We start from the raw sequence: 18,602 nt of genomic DNA on the forward strand, positions 1-18,602 counted from the left end.
TTAGTTAGAAGTGTAAAACACCCAACTGAACAACAAAATAAAACAACACCAAAACCCTGCCTGCCTTTTAATTATTTGCACAGAATTTTTGGGAAAGCTTGTTAACCAACTGATTAAATTACATTGATTTATGTCACTATGCCCCTGTGATGTTTTCTAGGCTATTCTCTACTTGCCTTGCTAAGTCTCAGAATGAAATGCTGAAATTCTTGCTATTATTTAAAGAAAAAGTTTACAATCATAAATGTGCAAGTAGGCTTTATATAAGGATTTCTATTTACTCCCACATAAAATTACACATTACATATGCCTGCAGCAAGCAAAAAATATGTATAAACGGAAGAAAATATTGTCAGCAGGGAAAAACGAGATCCCACTGTATATAACGCAGTATCACATAGGATCCTTTCCACTGCAATGAAACAAGTATTGCTGATTTCATTAGACAAGGGATCAGGATAACACTTACTTGAAATATTCCTCAATTTTCTGTGGCTTTTCTGTAAACATGTTCTCTACTTGCTTTGCTAAGTTGCTGTAGAAATTCCAGGCTTGCATAAGCTTGCTGTGTTTTACACGTCAGCACCACACCCAGGCTATTTTTTTTAGTTAAGATAGATTCTTGTATAATAGCCAAAGCTTGGCCTGGGGATGACCTAACTGAATAATACATCTGCTGGCCGATTCAAAACATGGAATCAGACATAAGGTAGGGAATGTCAAATTTTCCAGTACCTTTATATTTCTTCCCTACTTTGACCAGTCTAGTTCTAGTCACCAAAAAAAGGCCGTACTGGCAGTTTGCTCTACATGCTAATAAAACCCTGTGGAAGGAAATTTTTCTGAAAAAGTCATTACACATTTTACCTTTTAAAATGTAATTCCATTACTTCTTACTACACATGCTATCTGCATTTTTGTGAAAGGGATTATCCTTCTTTAGCTACTTTCTACTTCATTATAAGCTTTATAAAAAACTATGCATATATCATGCTCTTTATACATCCCAAAGTTATTCACTTTACTTCTATCCTTTGAACTCAATCCAAATGCAAATACTTCTTCTGTAATCTAGTTGCCCAGAATTTAATCTGATATTCCAGGTGCAGTCTCAAAAGGACCATAGACAGGTATAAGTGTTTACATCCTCTGTGATGCCATGATTCTCCATAGATTGTATCAAAATACACTTATTTCTGGTGAATATAAAATTACAGGGTTTTATCTAATCTAATTGCTTCTCACTGTCACCCTTCCCCTGCTGCTGCTCTATTTTTGGTACTATTTTTGTTTCCAGACTTCTGCTACCCTATTGAATATCTTTAATTCTTTCCTCCCAAGGTGATTTTAAATGTATTTTCTGCATCTAATTCAAATAAATCTATGCCTCTTTCTCCTGTTTTCTAGGCAATTCCCAACTTTATTATCATTTCTGAACTTCATCAGACTGCTTACTTGAAGATAGCATGTGTCTGCGTAGAACTGGCTTTTAACGATTGATCATGTTGTTACTGAAAGTACATGCTAGGATGAATAAAGGCCATGCAGATACTGCCTCCAGACAAACTGTATACAGTTTGTAACACTGTGATGCTCACATCTGTGAGGACAGGGGTGGAAGACAGTAAAGGAGGGTATGATACATAAGTGGGACCATTTCTGATTTTAGAAATCTGCAAAGTACTTAATTAGTTGAGGTCTGTAATTCTAGTACTACTCTAATCTTAACATCCGTTTGTCTGTCTCCTGGCAGCCTGAGCATAATCCACACAGATGGAATCAGTCATTAGGGCTAACACAGCTTCATATTTAAAAGGTATTTCCAGCTTTTAAGTCTCAGCCTTTCTTGAATGTATAGTCCTGAGGTAGCATAAATGCTATACTCTAAAATCATGCAAGCAGCTGTTTTCTTCAATAGCACAAATTTTTTCTGTGGTGAATTCCTGCACTATTTTCTAAAAAGCAAAAATTGCATGAGAAAAATAAAATAAACTAAAACTAAAGCTTTTCTTCAAGTGATCTCTTATCACATAGTGATTTTTATCCCTGTATTAATCATTCTATCTTTGTGGAAAGATGGAGAAAACACAATTCAGGATACAAGAAGGAATATTCTTTATAGAATTTCCCAAAGGGAGTTATTAATATGCATCTCATTATGTTCCCCAATAGGTGGCAGCTTGTTTATCCTTTTTCACTAAGGTATCGCACTTCTGTTCTTACAGATGTCAAAACTAAACCTCTTGGTGAACTTCAGCGTGCTTACTCCTGCACCCAGTTCAGGTTCAGCCACAATCACAATCCAAAGAAAGGGCTCTGTGCAGCGATGGGGGCACTCTGGAGACACGTACCTGTGACTGCGCATCCCGCACTTGAGAATACTAATGGAGGGTAGCAATCCTTTGAGTCCACCTCCTTCTTTGCTAGTAAAACTGCACTTGACTTTATTGCCACCAGCTGTGACAATTACATTTTTTTTTTAATTTTTTAAATAATATAATATATACAGCTATAAAAGAAATCAGCCAAGAAAAAGAAGGAAAATGTTGTTCAGATTCTCCCTGCCAATGAAGAACTACTCTCTGGAACACATTTCTCGTGCTCTGTGTAGTGCATTTCATATGTCTCAAGTGATGAGGTTGCCATCACTTCCTTAGGAGACAGCTGTAAGTACGTAAATGGAGAACACTTCTAAATCACATACATCTAGGAACAGGTTCATTTTTTATAATGTTATTAAATTCTTTTGAACTTCATATGGCTATTTTTCTATCAGCTCCTGAAGAACCATTTTCTTTAAATAGACAGTTCTTGAAACTGAATTGCTGAACACATTAGAAGGAAAACAACACTGCTCTACTCACAATGCTACCACAGTAGTGCTAAGAAGAATAATAGACAAGCTGAACAGTTCTGCAACTATATGGAAACCTAGAGCTTATTGAAGGTATAGCCCTGACTGTATAAGTAAGGCAAGCAATATGCATTTTAAGGAAGATTCACTGCCAAAATAGAAACATAAACAGAACTATTGCTGGCCTAAATATCAGAATATATCTGATTTTTCCTAAAATTACTAGAAGAATGTACAAATTAAATCTATCATTAGTACCAAAAAATATACAATAAATGTCTTTCATGCTTGAATTCTGCAGACTTCATGGTGTTTTACATCAGCAGTTCTTTTTGAAAAATTTCTTCAGAGACTGCACTTGTTGGCTTATGTTCACATTTCTGCACTTGAAATTCTTCTCTGATGAATAGGAAGTGCATAGCTTTAGTCAAGTAAGGAATATAACTTGCATAATACCAATATTAATAATAACCTTCTATTTTTTGGTGTAGGAGGCAGTGAGGAGGAACTGACTTAAATTTTTCAGGTTATATTGTATTGTTGAGCTCAGGCCCATCTGATGCTTACTCCTGAGAGAGTGAATAATTTAATTTTCCATGATTTGGGCACATGGAAGGAAAATCCCTTGTAAAAGAAAGAGTTCTGTCAGGCAAGACAGAATGCAAATTCTCCTTCACTTTTATTTTATTCCTATAAATCTAGTTCTAAAGAGACGAAAACCAGCATTAGGTTAGCATGTTAAAACACCAAACTCAGTAATTAGGCTAAAGTGCAGCTTACCATCCTGTTGATGCGGACAAAGTCTTCAGGCTTCTTGGCCCATGGAGGGAGATCAACATCATTGACAGCAACTTCGTCTTCTCTGATTCCTAGATTATAGCCATTACTGTTGACAAACATCTCTGGTAGGTAGTAAAACTCTGGAATTAACTCCTAGCAAGGAGAAAACAAAAAGACACTTTATATTTATATTGAGATGTTAAACAGTGCTGCCAGAAACAGATTCTGTTGTACTGCACATTAAAGCATTCCTGATTTTTTTTATGTTTCTGTATGCTTGTTTAAGAAATTTTGTAATCTGTTTTCTTGTACTTATTGTCAAATGTATTTTTCGTTATTAAATATTCAATCTTCGTTTTTGCCATATCTGTTTCTATGAAAAGTATAACTTTGGAAAAGCAGGGCATATCAATAAAGTAGAACTCTTCAGAATAACAGGTACAAGAAACTGTCTGCTAACCCTTCAATACTACAAATACGTGGTATTTTTTAATCACTATTTAACTAAACTACTTAAAATGGGGAAAAAAAAAAAGTTTGCTGGTATAACACTGTCTTGATTTTGCTTTCTCTATGTTCTTTAATTGAATACGAAAAAGTGGCAATTTGATTACCTATATAAGGAAAAATAATTTGGGGTGAATGAATCTTTCTACTGTAAGAAAAATTCAAAAACACATGGAGAGAAAAATGACTGTACAACAAATGTCCTTAAAACAGAAATATATGGTAATTAAACTGTGAAAGATCAATAACTGAGTAGCAGAGATCATCTGCAGTGTATTAATACATTATAGATAAGTTAAGGTGCGAAGTTTTCCCAGGTACCAGGATAGCTAAATAGAAATGCATTATGATATAATAAGCATTGCCATTTGTTGCTGTCTATTATTTTAGCAGTAAATATTGAACTGTGATAACAAAAAAGCTTTAAAGCCTGCTATGTCTTTTCTAATATCCAGATATGAATTGAATTCACTAAATTACATTGTTACAAGCATTATGGCGTTCAGTTGTGTAACACGATCAAAACTGATGACACAGCACCTGAAGCCTGAGTCTCTTTGTGGTCCTTTCAAAGGCTGCAGACATGAGAGATGAAAAAAAAATCATGGCAGACATAAACTTACCTAATTAAATCTGATCTGCAACTCCATAGAGAATAGACCAGTTAAAGCATAGACGATCCTTTCAGATTTATTAATTTAAAAAAAAAAAAAATATTTACGCTACAATTGTAAGTATGTTTAAGGCGGCAATGTACTCTCTTCTTTACATCATTTTTAATATACTACAAACAGCCTGAATTCAGATTAGACTAAAATGCATCTAAAGTGCAATGCAAATCAATATCTAACCAATGCAAAACTCTAACAAAGTGAGACATGCCTGAGCTTGTATAGCTCAATACGAAATGAGCTGTAACTTCAAGAAGTCAAAAAATACAAAAATATTACATGCAGTAAATAAGAAAAGGTCTAGATCAAAGCCAAACTAAAAGCAATCCTGAATATCCTATAGGTTAAAATAAAAAAGATTATTTTACTGACTATTTTAAGCTTAATCATATACCTCTAATTTACTGAGAGTATTTCTAAAAGCAAATTTCCCCCCTTTCCCCTAAACAGGATTCACTAACTCCCAGGTTCCTGAGGAAACGCTTTGGTTTTCTCTAATGGAGCCCAAAGAAGAATGAATGATCCTCACAGTTGGAGAAAACTAGACACTAATCCTTCTAGAGCTCAACAAACTACTACTAACTTGGGACTAAGAGCTGGCCACAACCTACCATGTGCTACCATGCAAATCACTAAAAAACTAAGAGCATTGCCTTAAAGAAAGGCAAAATCCATAAGTACTTCAGAATGATGAAATATTATTAAGTAAAAATTAAATTAAAAGTCAATATTCAAATGAAATAGTTTATCAAAGAAAAAAAAGTAAGCAAAGTTTATTTCTATCTGGTATAAAAGCCTTGAAACACATACCACTGTTTTTTAACTCTCATCATTTTTATGCAATATGGTAGTGTACTAACATGTCATGTGAAGTAGCAAGCATGTTTTTTATTGCATCAAAGATATGTAAACTCTTAAATTTCCTTTTTCAGTTTTAAATATCCTAGGATCTGATTATGAACTTTCACATCTAACATATCTGAAAGATTTCTGTTGCACAGAGACACATCTCGTGTTTAAATGAATTCTACTAACCTTCTGACTTCAGGAGTATCTTGAAACAAAGAGATTTAAGTCATTGAATACTTTTAATGGTATTTCCATTTAGTAATTTTATCTTTGTTGCTATTTGCTTTCAGTGTAATTTAATGTTCCCTTGTCTAGTATAGCAGAAAACATAAATAGAAATAGAATAAATAGAAAGCATGTGATTAACTTTCTTCTTAAGATTTATTGTGTTGTATATGTTTAGTTTGACCTGTCTTACTCCTGTGCTCTGGAAACTAACCAGTGCCAGACTTCTAAATCCTCTTCAAATAACACTCTCTCTAGAACCCTAATCATTTCAGTTACACATTGCCTGGTAAATTTTTTTCAGTCAAGGTAACTAAACTAAACATAGTGTTTCAAAAAATGTAATAAACCCACTATGTTAAACCCTCAGCATTTTCTTCACTGTTATTTTTAGTGCAGTCTACAATTTTGTTTGCTTATTTGAGTACTATTTAGCATTAATGGAACCTTTTTGTGAGATATGAACAATGTTGCTTGTGATCTTTCCCAGATACTTACATATTTCCCATACTTGCATAAACCATTCAGTTTTCTTTGGTAGCATTTGATATTCCTCTTGAAATTTTGCCATCTTGACTACTGATTACACTAAGAAACACTTAAAAATAGCTCAGATAAATCCATGCCCTTCTCATTTCTAGAGAATTAATATGTACTAAAACATGGACCCATTGTGAAAACTTGCAGCACCCATAAGTATCAACCTGCTAGCATTTGGAAAAATCTTCAAAATGTGTATTTAGCTACTTGGAAGAATAGAAAATACAACTAATCTAGAGAAGTGTGATAAAAAGTTTTGACTTTATGTTTTCATTGTTTATTCTGCTGTGAAAAAATGAAGAAGCCGTCTCTTCTACATTGTGCCAACGGCAGGTGCCGAATGGGGATGGAAAGGCAAATGCTCCCATCCCAAGGGTGCCTGAGCATGCTTCGCTAGGAGAATTACAACTGAGAGAAGCAGAGAGAGGAAGGATTAGCAAGGACAGAGCAAAGACAGAGCCTGGGATGTTACTGGAAAAACAAAGGAGCAGACAGGAATGAACCTCCGTGGGGAAAGCAAGATAACAACTGGGACCCAGAGAGAATTGCTTTAACCAAGAAGTCACTGAAAGTTGCAAGGATGAACACAAGAATGAAGGAAAGGATAACATTGATGAGAGACAGACTTATTTTCAAAACCTATTTGCATTTTTGTCAGCCAGTTTGAGTTTTCTTTATTTCATGTGTGCCAGTTCTCATTCTAATTCTAATAAAGGATACGGCTAGAGAGAGACAACTCTTTTGGTGCTTTTCCTGTTAAGGACAGGGAACAGATACCTCAAATACCTAACTGGTTTAGGGTGGCATTTGAAGAGGTGACCTTCCCCATTCCTCCATTCCAGAAGAGTTTCAGCTATATCTACTATCTTTCCTACCAGATATTTGCCTAACCCGTTGTCCCAGAATTAGAGTGACAGCAACCTCACAATCCTTCCATCATCTGACTTCAGTATTCTTCATCTGAGGAAGTTTTACCAAATGCCTGGCCTGAATAATTCGTTACATAATCTAAGCCCATTTTCCTTTGTCTTAGCTATCAATCCATCACAGATACAGAGAACAGATTACTTTTCTCTCTTTACATGGTTTATTATATGTTTGGAAACCATTATCCTAGCAGATTTACAGCATTTCAGTTCCTAGAAGTCAAATGAAGGACAATGATTTTACCTGCCATATTACTACATAGCTTCAGTTACAGATGTGTAAAATATTCTTTTACTCTCGCTAAAGTAGCTAGTAGTGCATAACTTAATTTACTCCCACATATACTTTGGCCTTATTATATTTTGTCATATGTTCATTACATAGAAGCCAAAATAAATGTTTTTATCAACCTCTGTGGTCTTTAGATCAGAGATTTGTATTGCATACTTTTCTGACAGGATCTGCTATTTTTCATTAATTTTTATGCACAGTGTAATTTCCCATATAACATCCCTTCTTACAAATCACCAGTTTCATAGTTTAGAAGGGTCATTGTTAAATGCGACCTGAAGATGGGGACAAGGAGATAGAATATTTGATAAGTGGATCCTTAAAATTCCTATTGCACCTTCAGTGGTGCTAGTGCTAAAGGTCAATGCAAAGACACAGGTCTATGTGAAGGAATGCTTGTTTGAAGCTACTGTGATTTTGAGAAGTTTATGTTTCAAGCTACAAATGTTCATGAAAGACAAATCTCAAAATATTATTGTCCTACACTACAAACATTGAATCAGTCAGTTTAAATCAAGACACAAAGGAAAACTTCAAAAATAGCAACATAAAAAAGCTTCCCCAGAAGTTACATCAGTTTGCAGACATAAAATGAGGGAGTGCAAAGACAAAGACACAGCACACCAATATTTTTTAAAAGTCTGGTGTTTCTAAAATATTCACAGACTAATTAAGCAATCCAGGTGTATATTGCTATTGTATGCCATTCAGCTGATATATAATTTTTCATTAACGGATACAATTCAGTAAATTTTATTGGTTTCTTTGCTCTTGCCAAAACATATCAAAGGTTCTATATAAATCTTTCCAACTACATAACCTGTCATGGGTAATTTCTTACCACAATAAATATCTAGAGTTCAAAGAGTTAATAAAAATAGGGATTCTAGTGATCTAAATCCATTTGCAGTAATTTCTGTCTAGTTGTCCTTGACATTTCACAAGCTGGTAACCTCCTCTGCTCCCCTTTCATTCACAGTTCTAATAAGACAAGTTAGTTTTCTATCATTTAATAGTCAGCTACCTTTCAAACTGCCCAAGAAGCTTGGCTTTTCTTAGATGCAGAATGATGCAGTAAAGCTACTGAGGGGTGTAAAAAAAAGCTAAAATGAATATTATAACAGACATTTCTTGTCTGTAAATGTGATCTCTAGTTTATTTTAATAGCTATACTAAAACCCCAAGGTATAGTTAACAGTATTATATGCCTTGTGTCTTCATATATGAAAATATGCCCAAATGCATTTTCTAATTTACAAGCCCGTGACAAATCCAAGCTACTGAGAAATTAAACTTTAAAAATATGTCTTGGGGTGATAGAGGACCACTATTAACACTATCATAATTGTATACCACTCGCATCAAATCTGACATTTCTGTTTAATATGTTTTGCTAAGGGTATACCATTTTATGGCCTCCAATGAAATCAAATCCAGCTCAGACGTTTTCACTTTTCTAATATAATTCACTTCAAGGTTTTAAAGCTGCCATTTCTTTTTCTTTCCTTCTTTTCCTCCCAGAAGGTTGATCCCCTGGCATCCATTAATTCCACAAGAGCCTAGTACTGGGTCAATGAGTCAGTCATGAGTACCTCCATTAACTGTGTTAATTCACACTAAGGCACCTTAATGACATTTTGTCAGAGCTACCTTTCTAACTTCTAAACACACTATTCAGAAAGTAATATAACAAGTTTGAGAGGCATTAGGAAAGATTAGAACCTGAACAGGAGGTTCTGGGGAAGTCAGTGTTACCAAAAACTGGTGGGGGGGTGGGAGGGGAAAAGGAAAAAATGTGAAAGCTGACTGGCCAAGTTATGGTCATTTCCGGGTGACTTGTTTCCTCAAAGGTCACTCCGTGAACGTTCATTCTTCCTCCAGCTTGTACTGATTATCTCAAGAGAAGGTCGATGTTGATAAAGAGAGGCACAATAAAATAAACCCTGTAATCTAGGTTCTCCCTTGTGTGTTACCACTCCAATACAGCACATACTGTATTAATTCTGTTTCAACCACTGTAAGTGGACAGGTTTTTTTTGAAAATGACCTAAAAAAGCACAAATGTACAGAACAAAATTGTCTAAGTAGACCTTTAATCATCCATTGGGCAATAATCTATCATATGCTACATTTTTCAAAGGTCGTGTACCTTTTGCCACAACTCAAGATGTAGCAATTATGGCCTGTTTTTCAGATTGATCAAACTACTGCCACAGCCTTATTTTCATTAGCTCAATGTGAAACAATTTAGTTCCAGAGAAGAGTACACATACATAAAGGGAGAGAAGGAAGGAGGGAGGGGAAAAGAAGAAGGAGGAAGAAGGAGAATGCCAAAGAGGAGGACACATGCGTGTGAAAAAAGGAGACCGACCCACAGAACTGCAGCTTCCTAAAGAGATACACATTCCTTTCAAATGTCAAGTATTTGTTTTTTAAATTTTAATGCAGAATTTTTTTTAAATGGTTTGGATGTTTCCTTAAAAACTACATTGAGACTGCAAAAGAACACCACTGTGGGAAGTGCCTGCATTTCTTAAAAATCTCAATTTACTAGATATAACTGACCTACTTCAGAAGTGACTTAAGCACTTAAGAATAAAGCAACTCATAGTCCTCTTTCTTAAACAATAACTGATGAAAAAAATCATAATACAGATCTTATTTTCCTAAAAAATATATTTCAAATAATATGTTAAAATTAGACCATACTAATAAAGAAGGCAAATAATATCCTTACTTAGTATGGTACTTGAAAGCAAAAATTACAGCAAAAAATACACAGCATTGAAGAATGTCAGATTAATTCATTACACACACTGTTTTTAAATTATTTCATAACCTGTGCCACAGTAATTAATGAGATTAGTGAGATCAGAGATTAAATGTACTTAATGCAGCTCATATGAATTTCAAATATATGATAAGGAATACATGAATAATGAACAGTTGATATTCTTAACAATTTTGAAAGTTTGCTACTTTGATGGATAGCCCTTATTCCATGCACCTAATATTTACTATAAAGACACAAAAAATCTTTAGGCTGGGAAAACAATTTACAGCATGTATATCACATGGGAATCCACACTGCCAAAGACCCCCATTTATAACTATGCACAGCCAGAAGAAGCTACACAAATATGCTGAATACTTTGACAGAGAACATGCTTCAAGATTTTGTACTTGCATACAAGCTCTATACATCTTTTCTTTTGCACTACTTTCTCACAGGACCGCTATATAAATATTAGAAGTTGCCAGATGGCTGAACATTAATTTTTGGCTGTTTCACACTCCCAGAGCTGAAGGGTTTTTATTGCACAAGACATAGGTTGCTGCTCTTAGGAGAGCAGGCGAGCAGGTAAAAAGGGTAGAGATTTTCAAGAGTTTCTTGGTGACTCCACAAACATCACTGCTTTTTCTGTCCCCGAAAACTTGATTAAAATGCTTAAAAAGCCTGCAAGACATTCCAAGCAGTAGCACAACTAATCTGAAAAAATAGGGTATTTGTAGTATTAATAATAGTTCAGTTTCCCGTCCTTTTGCAGAATGAACTCTGAGGCCTCAGGGAGAAGTTGGCCCTGATGTCATGGCATTGAGAAATGCAGTTCATTAAGATCTTAGGCAACAAACAACAGCAACAATTAGCTGCTATACTCATTCTTGATTTATCACTAAGAAACACAGGCTCTACAAATGGAAAGGGCCTAAAGGGTCAACTAGCGCATCCTCTCACCAATTCATGGTTGCCCCTGATGCTTTTCCAGTGCTTTGCCATGCTACATTTCTAAGAAGCTCGAGAAATAAGGGGTTTACTATTTCCCCTGTGAGGATATTCAAATTCAGAGAATACTTAATTTCACTGTAACTTTCCATACTCTTTTGATTAAGTAAGCATTTTTCAACTTCATTCCCTTTCCTTGGAAGTTTACCTCTTTGTTCCTTGACAAACATTCTTCTCCCTTTCATATGTTTGCATATTTTATAATATTTATGTTACCATGTCTTCACTTTTAGACATTAATTACGCCAGACATACACACATTTTTCTTTCTACATCTCCAACTCCTTAAACACATTTACTGCTCTTTTCATGGCTCCCTCCAGTTTGGGTATATACGTCCACCAACTAGTTCCCAGCAAAAGAAGCACGAAGAATTTGCTTTATCTGGCATGAATACGTGCTAAAAATTGAGCAAGGAAAAAACACTTACGTTCTCCAAGAACATAAGAGCTCTGAAACAAATGACTACTCACACTCTTTCAGATAGAATTTAGTTTCCATGAAATAGTCTAGTTATTATAATGCTAAGGATATAGCTTTAGTCTCAGTATAGGCTTTCTGCCATCTTGCTGATCTTCAAGTTTCCTTGTTAAATCACACACAAAACAGCAATGTATTGCTTAGGCTACTGAAGTAAACTAATTCCAATAGTGGTTTTGTATCAATATATAATAAATAAATTTGATGATGCAATACATGTTGGTATTAAATACACAGAAAATGTCCTTATATTTCCACCATTTTAAAAAATTTATATTTTTTTATTTACACAGCTTATGAACTTTTTCTATTTGCTTTAGCATTCCTTACAGATTTAGCCTATTTTTAAACATACCTTTGTTTGTCTACTTTTATCTTCTCATAATAAATCAATTCTAGGTTAATTTCTAAACCCACCTTCCGTGTATCTTCATGAATTAACAAAACCATATTTTAAACAGCATCTTTAATCCCTAAAGTATCCCTGAACAGGCAGGTCAGGGATTATCTGGAGAAAACATTTATTGGCTAACATACCTCATCTGTGCCTCCCATATTAGATTTTCTGTAATGACTTAGATCCAAGTAGTATTTCTTTTTCTAATGGCAAAACAGAAATGTATATATATCTAAATCTGACTCTAGAGCCCTATGGTAGACTCCCAAATGTATTCTAGAATACATTATTTTACAATCTTTCCCTCAATGCAACTCTGACCCTTAATTGTTACTATTTTATCCAAGTTATCCCTAACTCCCTTCTTTAAATTCAATGACATTAAAGTACTCAGTTAACCCACATCTTCACCTTTTGTCCTCCTTTTTTGAAGGTACCTGGTTTTGAGTATCTTTTTAATACTTGTTTTATTTTAATACCTTAGATTTTTTTTTTTTAACACAAATATATTTTGTAATATAACTGTTATATCCTTGCCATAGCTGTCAGCAGCATTTTAAATCACCCCATTTGGTTCACAAGACTCCTGATATTTTCATATAGGCATTTCAGTTCTTTGTTTTACTGATAACTCATTCGGCTGCTAGTTTAGGAAGAATCCTTTCACTAATTATATACTGTAGTTGAATATCATTCCTCTGTCTGTCCAGAGATATTCCTTTATGTTTTGCAATGTCTTCATGTGTTTAACTGCCCTCCTCCTGTGTACTAAAGCCAGACAAGAAGATTACAGTCACTTCCAACTGTCTTCTCTTATTCCTCAGTTTAAGGCTCTTATCTTTTGTTTCAGGTCCACTCCTAGGAGGCCATTTTCCCAGATATTCTGGTGTAATTCCAGGAAAACCAGATTTTATTGAAAGGGAAAAATCAAAATGTCAGCACTTTGAATTTCAAGAAATGGCTGCATATCAAATATAGTAGATACTAACTTGAATTCCTGCCAAGTTTTGAAATTTCCTTTGTGTTTCTTATAAAGGTAACAGTGACAGTACTTAAAATAATATTGACTTCCAGAAGAGCGTAAATAAATATGAAATGAATAGTAAGAGGTTTAGGTTATTTTTTTATCTTTAAAAAGCATTTTCTCACGTATGTTAAGATGGCCATACAACTTACAATTAGTTATTCTAACTACTAACTGAATAGCAACACCATGGTTCACACATACTTTTGAGATGGCTGGAATATTTATACAAACAGGAGGTCTGGAATAAAAATAAATCAAGAAATTTACATCTTCTTTTGTCAAGTTAAGTAAAAATACATAATAGAAAAGTGACCTTGACTTTAGCACTTCCTAGTATGAGTGACAGTTTCAAAATAGAAGAGAGATATATTAACTTGAAAATAAAGTTTTTTTAAAAAAGAGCAATTACTGGTATGCTACAGCCTTTCTCTACCTTATTACTAGCAAATAAGAATCAAGAAAGAATCTTTTTTTTTTTTTTCTGATAAGGTCCCATGTATATGAACAGTAGCCCTTTGTGTTTAACAATAGGTAAGGAACAGCAACAGTAAAATCACCATTCTCTCCGGCTGTTTCTGTATATCATGTAGAAGTTGTTTTAATCTAATGCATATTGTTGCATAATATCCCCAGGCACAGGCAAGTAAAAGCTAAAGCTGTACAGAAAAGCCAACATTTTAAATGGGTCTTGTCATTAATGCTTTATTAATTGCCCCAGGCAATGCAAACCCAGAGCTAGGCAAGCTATAACAATATGACACTTTAAGGTCAAATCCAATTCCTGCTGTGTTTTATGGAGTGGGCCAAATATTGAGTTAACAGCAGGAAAGAACAATTTATTGGGCTTTTCTCCATCTCCTGATTATCTGATCTAAATTAGATCACTTAGGTTGTTTTTCTCTAAAAACAAAACACCTTTTGTCCACTCAACTTCAAAGAATATTTGATTGTTTCTGTTATAACAATAATCTTTAGTAACATCTACCTTTTATTTAAACTATACCAAGTGTACTGAATATAAAGAGAAGAAACATAAACCCCTCTTTGTCCCTACATAAACCAAAATTCCATTAATGAAAATGCACATTTATCAATTTATTTAATGTATGTGTTACCTTCACATCTGAGGTATCTCTTTGGCTGTTCCTCCAAGATCTCGCTACTGAAGAGAAGGTTCGATCTGGGTGGTCAAATTTGCCATCATTTGCATTTAGAAAGAATGTTGTAAAGGGCTCCTGTAGTCAATGAAATGAAGACAGATTAACAAAACAGCAGAAGGAATCAGGCAGCAGGTTTCTAACAACATCCAAATGACTTTTGCAGACACTTCATATGGGCAGAATTAAAGAAAAATATGGCACCTCATAGTTGTATCTATGCATGGGTATCGGTACTGAATATCTTAGCACATTTGTTTGCACTAATACATTTTGCACAAACAAATCTTGAGTTCTGGCAGGAAAGGTTATTTTATATATTCACTCTTCCATAAGACTAATTACCCTCCAGTGGCCAACCTTTGGAGCTTAGTTCCAGTTCATGATGGTTGGCTACTTCACTCCAACCATTGTAAACACTCTCTCTGTTATTTATATTACCATGCTTTGTTTACCCCTTGTAAGATGGTATGTCAAAAACAAATCTTAAAAAAAAATCCCCTGCCTGGATTTTCCTTTTTTTTTTATTTAATTTAAAAGAGCTCAGGAGGCTGCATTTTGCCTCACAGTGGGCAGAATGTCTGTATGGTCATTATGAGGCTGACTACGGTTGCAGGATATCCAGCATTAGCATTACTTTGGGGCAGAGGTACAGAAATGAAATATTTAGAATTTTAATTCTGTGAATTCTATCTGAAATCACACTCCCAATACTTACTAAATTGAAACATATATTAACTTTTGGGAAGGAAGTGTTCAAGTCTTGGACAGTCTGAAGAACCCATGTTTATGCCATTGCATTCCACAGCAGGGGATGGGTTAACAGGGGACCAAATCCGTAATTTGACAGCAGAACCTGATTACGAAGATCACTGCCAACTCCCTGTGTTTTCTAGCACCACTCCATTAGCTCTCTGATTCAATTAATATTTGGCAATATGTTCACGTGGATGGAAACCACTTCTTCCTCTTTGCCAAAATCTGATGGGGAATGTTTGAAAAATTGTCCCTTTTATTGAATTCACACCCAAATTTATTTCCTTGCATGTCCTGATCACTTGGGAATTTGGTTAATCAAGGCAGTTCATAATCATCACATCATGACTCTTATTACAGTATCACATATCTACTGCTTGAATTTTAATTTATACATCCTCTATTTCCTTTTCTGAAACTTTTGAGCTAAGCATGGAACTCCTCCATTAATAAAGAAATTTTAAGGGAATTATTTCACATTATACAGTTTGTGTTTACATTACCCAGAATTAAAGAGGATTGAAGTAATTAATTTTTCATAGCATTTAACAACAATTAAAATTTACATAAGGAAAGCATGGATGCAAAGGTAGTGAAAGAATCCAAAAAGAGAAGGAAAATAAAAGAGGGAATTCAGACTCCTAGAGACCATTGTTTCACTAATCTTTACTCTGCATGTCTTCCAATTAATCTTTTCTATCATCCACAACAGTCAATACAGGCTATTTTCTTTCAAATAAGAGAAAAACTCTAAATTTCTCTTTCTAAAGGGAAAAGATTATTTTTAAACAAAGACGTATGTATGTCAATGCAAATATGGACTGCTTTTATGTTAATAATGCAAGACATTCTGCTGCTAATTGAATGGTGGAGTTCGGGTTTGTTTTTTTTTTTTCCTCCATGTCTTTTTTTTTCTCTTAAAATATTGGGGATTTATATTAAAAAGATATACTCAAAAGAATAGGTAACAATCTAAGACATATGCTTCCATCAGTGCATTTATTCCAAGCAAAGAATCCTAGTATGTGTTAAATAATTATCTAAAAATAATTAAATAAAAATTAATTACAATATCTTTTCTGTTTGGAGGACTCCGACTCCCATTGCAAAATTACTTTGTTTACACTTGTGAATATTGAAAGCATATGTGGCAAGTGAGGAAGAGGTTTGTAATTTGAACAGAATTTTAAAATTTAATAGAAACTCAACTTGATAGCAACATAAAAGTATCATAATAAAATGAAATACTGAAAGAAAAGAGTTTTTCTGTGTCTAGATTTTACAGTGCTTCATATTGTGAACTTCATGTGAACTATAAATGAAAAAGGGTATGATTCAGACCCAGAACTAGCAAACAGAAAACAACATATACAGTAATTGGATTATATTAATTTATCCTAAAATTCTATTAATATTATAATTTTAGCATTAAATTTACATAATTTCTATCAACATTAGAATTATTTTGGTTTTTAACTGCATTCCTCCCCCCAAATTTCTGTATATATTTGCTTTAGCAATCTTTGCAAATTATGCTATTTTTCTGGCTTACCCATACTGAAAAACACTATATGTTGTTGATCTGAGAATAAATAATTCTGTCTCCTACCAAGCCCTACCTATCACTTTTTTTCTTTATAAGATACATGTAATTTGTTGAGAACATTATTGAGCAGCAGACTGTGGGTCACTGTGGAGGTTCTGAAATCAGAAGCAGTTGATGGATTTTAAAAAAGCAGAAACCAGAAAAATGATGTAATTACAATAAATTATGTAAAAATATTAATCCAAAAGTCCATGACAACATTATTTTAAGCATCTGAGACAAATATACAAAAGCAATAAAATTCATAATCAAGGATTAAACTTTTAATAGCTGAGCACTACAGGGTGCCCTATTATGCTATCTTGCTATGACCTGTTGTGCCTATCTTTTTGGATTTTTAATCCTTAGCAGAAATTCAGCTTTCACTTGCTTTATCTCAGACCTCTCACATAATTTTAAGGTAATTTTTATTCTCTGGAAAGTCAAGTGCTTATATAAATACAATCCATATCTGTATTCAATATACTCATTTAAATACTGTTATTCTATGATACCGATTACTGTCATTTCATGTAAAGGTTTTGTTGCTGTGAAAGCTAGAAAGCTGCACAATGTTTTCATTATAACCCCATCTCACTTGTTCCTCATATTCTGAATAAAATTCATGCCTTGTTTGCTGCCAACAGGGAGAGAAATAAATTTGTGGGGACTTGATTATGAGGAATACAAGCTTGAACTGTGGAAATAAGAAATTTTTCCATTCAACAGCATTTCTCTCCCTCCGTCCCCTTTTAACAATACATACTCCCATTTGAATGGGAGTAGGGGAGGGGAGAGGAAGGGATGTGCCATTCTGAGACATTTTATGTCAAACAAAAGTGTATTTTCAGCCATTTGTAAGGGGAGAACAAGAGAGTATTTTGTGTGATATATCTGTGACGGTTCCACGCAGACCTACCAACTAGGAGACTTGGGTTCACTTTGGTTTACAAGAGGATTTCAAGTCCTTCCCACCTTTGAATCTCACTAAAAACTGGTTTATGCTCAATCAGACTTGACTCATAATAAAGCCAGAATGTCACAGAATCACAGAATGATTGGTCTTGGAAGAGACCTCTGGAGATCATCTAGTCCAACCCACCTGCTAAAGCAGGGTCACCCAGAGCAGATCACACAAGAGTGTGTCCAGGCAGGTCCTGAATGTCTCCAGAGAAGGAGACTCCACAACCTCTCTGGACAGCCTGTTCCAGTGCTCTGTCACCCTCAAAGTAAAGAAGTTTTTCCTCATATTCAGATGGAACCTCCTGTGCTTCAGTCTGTGCCCGTTGCCCCCATCCTATCATTGGGCACCACTGAAAAGAGTCTGGTCCCATCCTCTTGACCTTTCTTGTGCCTTAGACAAGTACTTAGTTATTGTAACAGAAATTGGAAACAAATTATTCTCTACAAACTTCTTGGCCACAATGTTAAAGAATGTCGCTCTCTAATAGTGGTCTTTGTTTCAGTGACAATGTAACTGATTCACATAAACTCAACATCTCTGACAGCAACTTCTGAGAGCATCCAATTGCACCATATATCTAGCTTATTTCCCCTAAAATTGTGAAAACATGGATATTCATATTCAAGACAGAATTATTTCTTCTGTCTACTTTTCTGTTTTCTTCTATCTGCTTTTCAGGTTGGAATAAATGGCATTCAGATGTAGCATGTTTTGTTAAAACTATTTTTACCTATTGCAACTCAAAAATTCACTGACCCACATGGAAAGCACGTGAAAAAAATTACTGTTGAACCAGCTGGTGAGTTCA

At 34.6% G+C, this 18,602-nt stretch overlaps 1 protein-coding gene across 2 annotated transcripts in view; it reads right to left on the minus strand.

The window, feature by feature from the left end:
• The window catches only part of NBEA (neurobeachin), a 490,666-nt gene that overhangs the window by 55,119 nt on the left and 416,945 nt on the right, over positions 1-18,602 (minus strand). For both annotated transcript variants that reach the window (XM_082063608.1, XM_082063609.1), the window contains 2 exons: positions 14,448-14,567; positions 3,635-3,787 (listed from right to left, as the gene is read on the minus strand). In XM_082063608.1, coding sequence (XP_081919734.1) covers positions 3,635-3,787; positions 14,448-14,567 — 273 coding nt within the window. The remainder of the gene's footprint in view (positions 1-3,634; positions 3,788-14,447; positions 14,568-18,602) is intronic.

Source organism: Streptopelia decaocto (assembly GCF_964273445.1).
Source record: "Streptopelia decaocto genome assembly, chromosome: 1".
Taxonomy (NCBI): Eukaryota; Metazoa; Chordata; class Aves; order Columbiformes; family Columbidae; genus Streptopelia; species Streptopelia decaocto.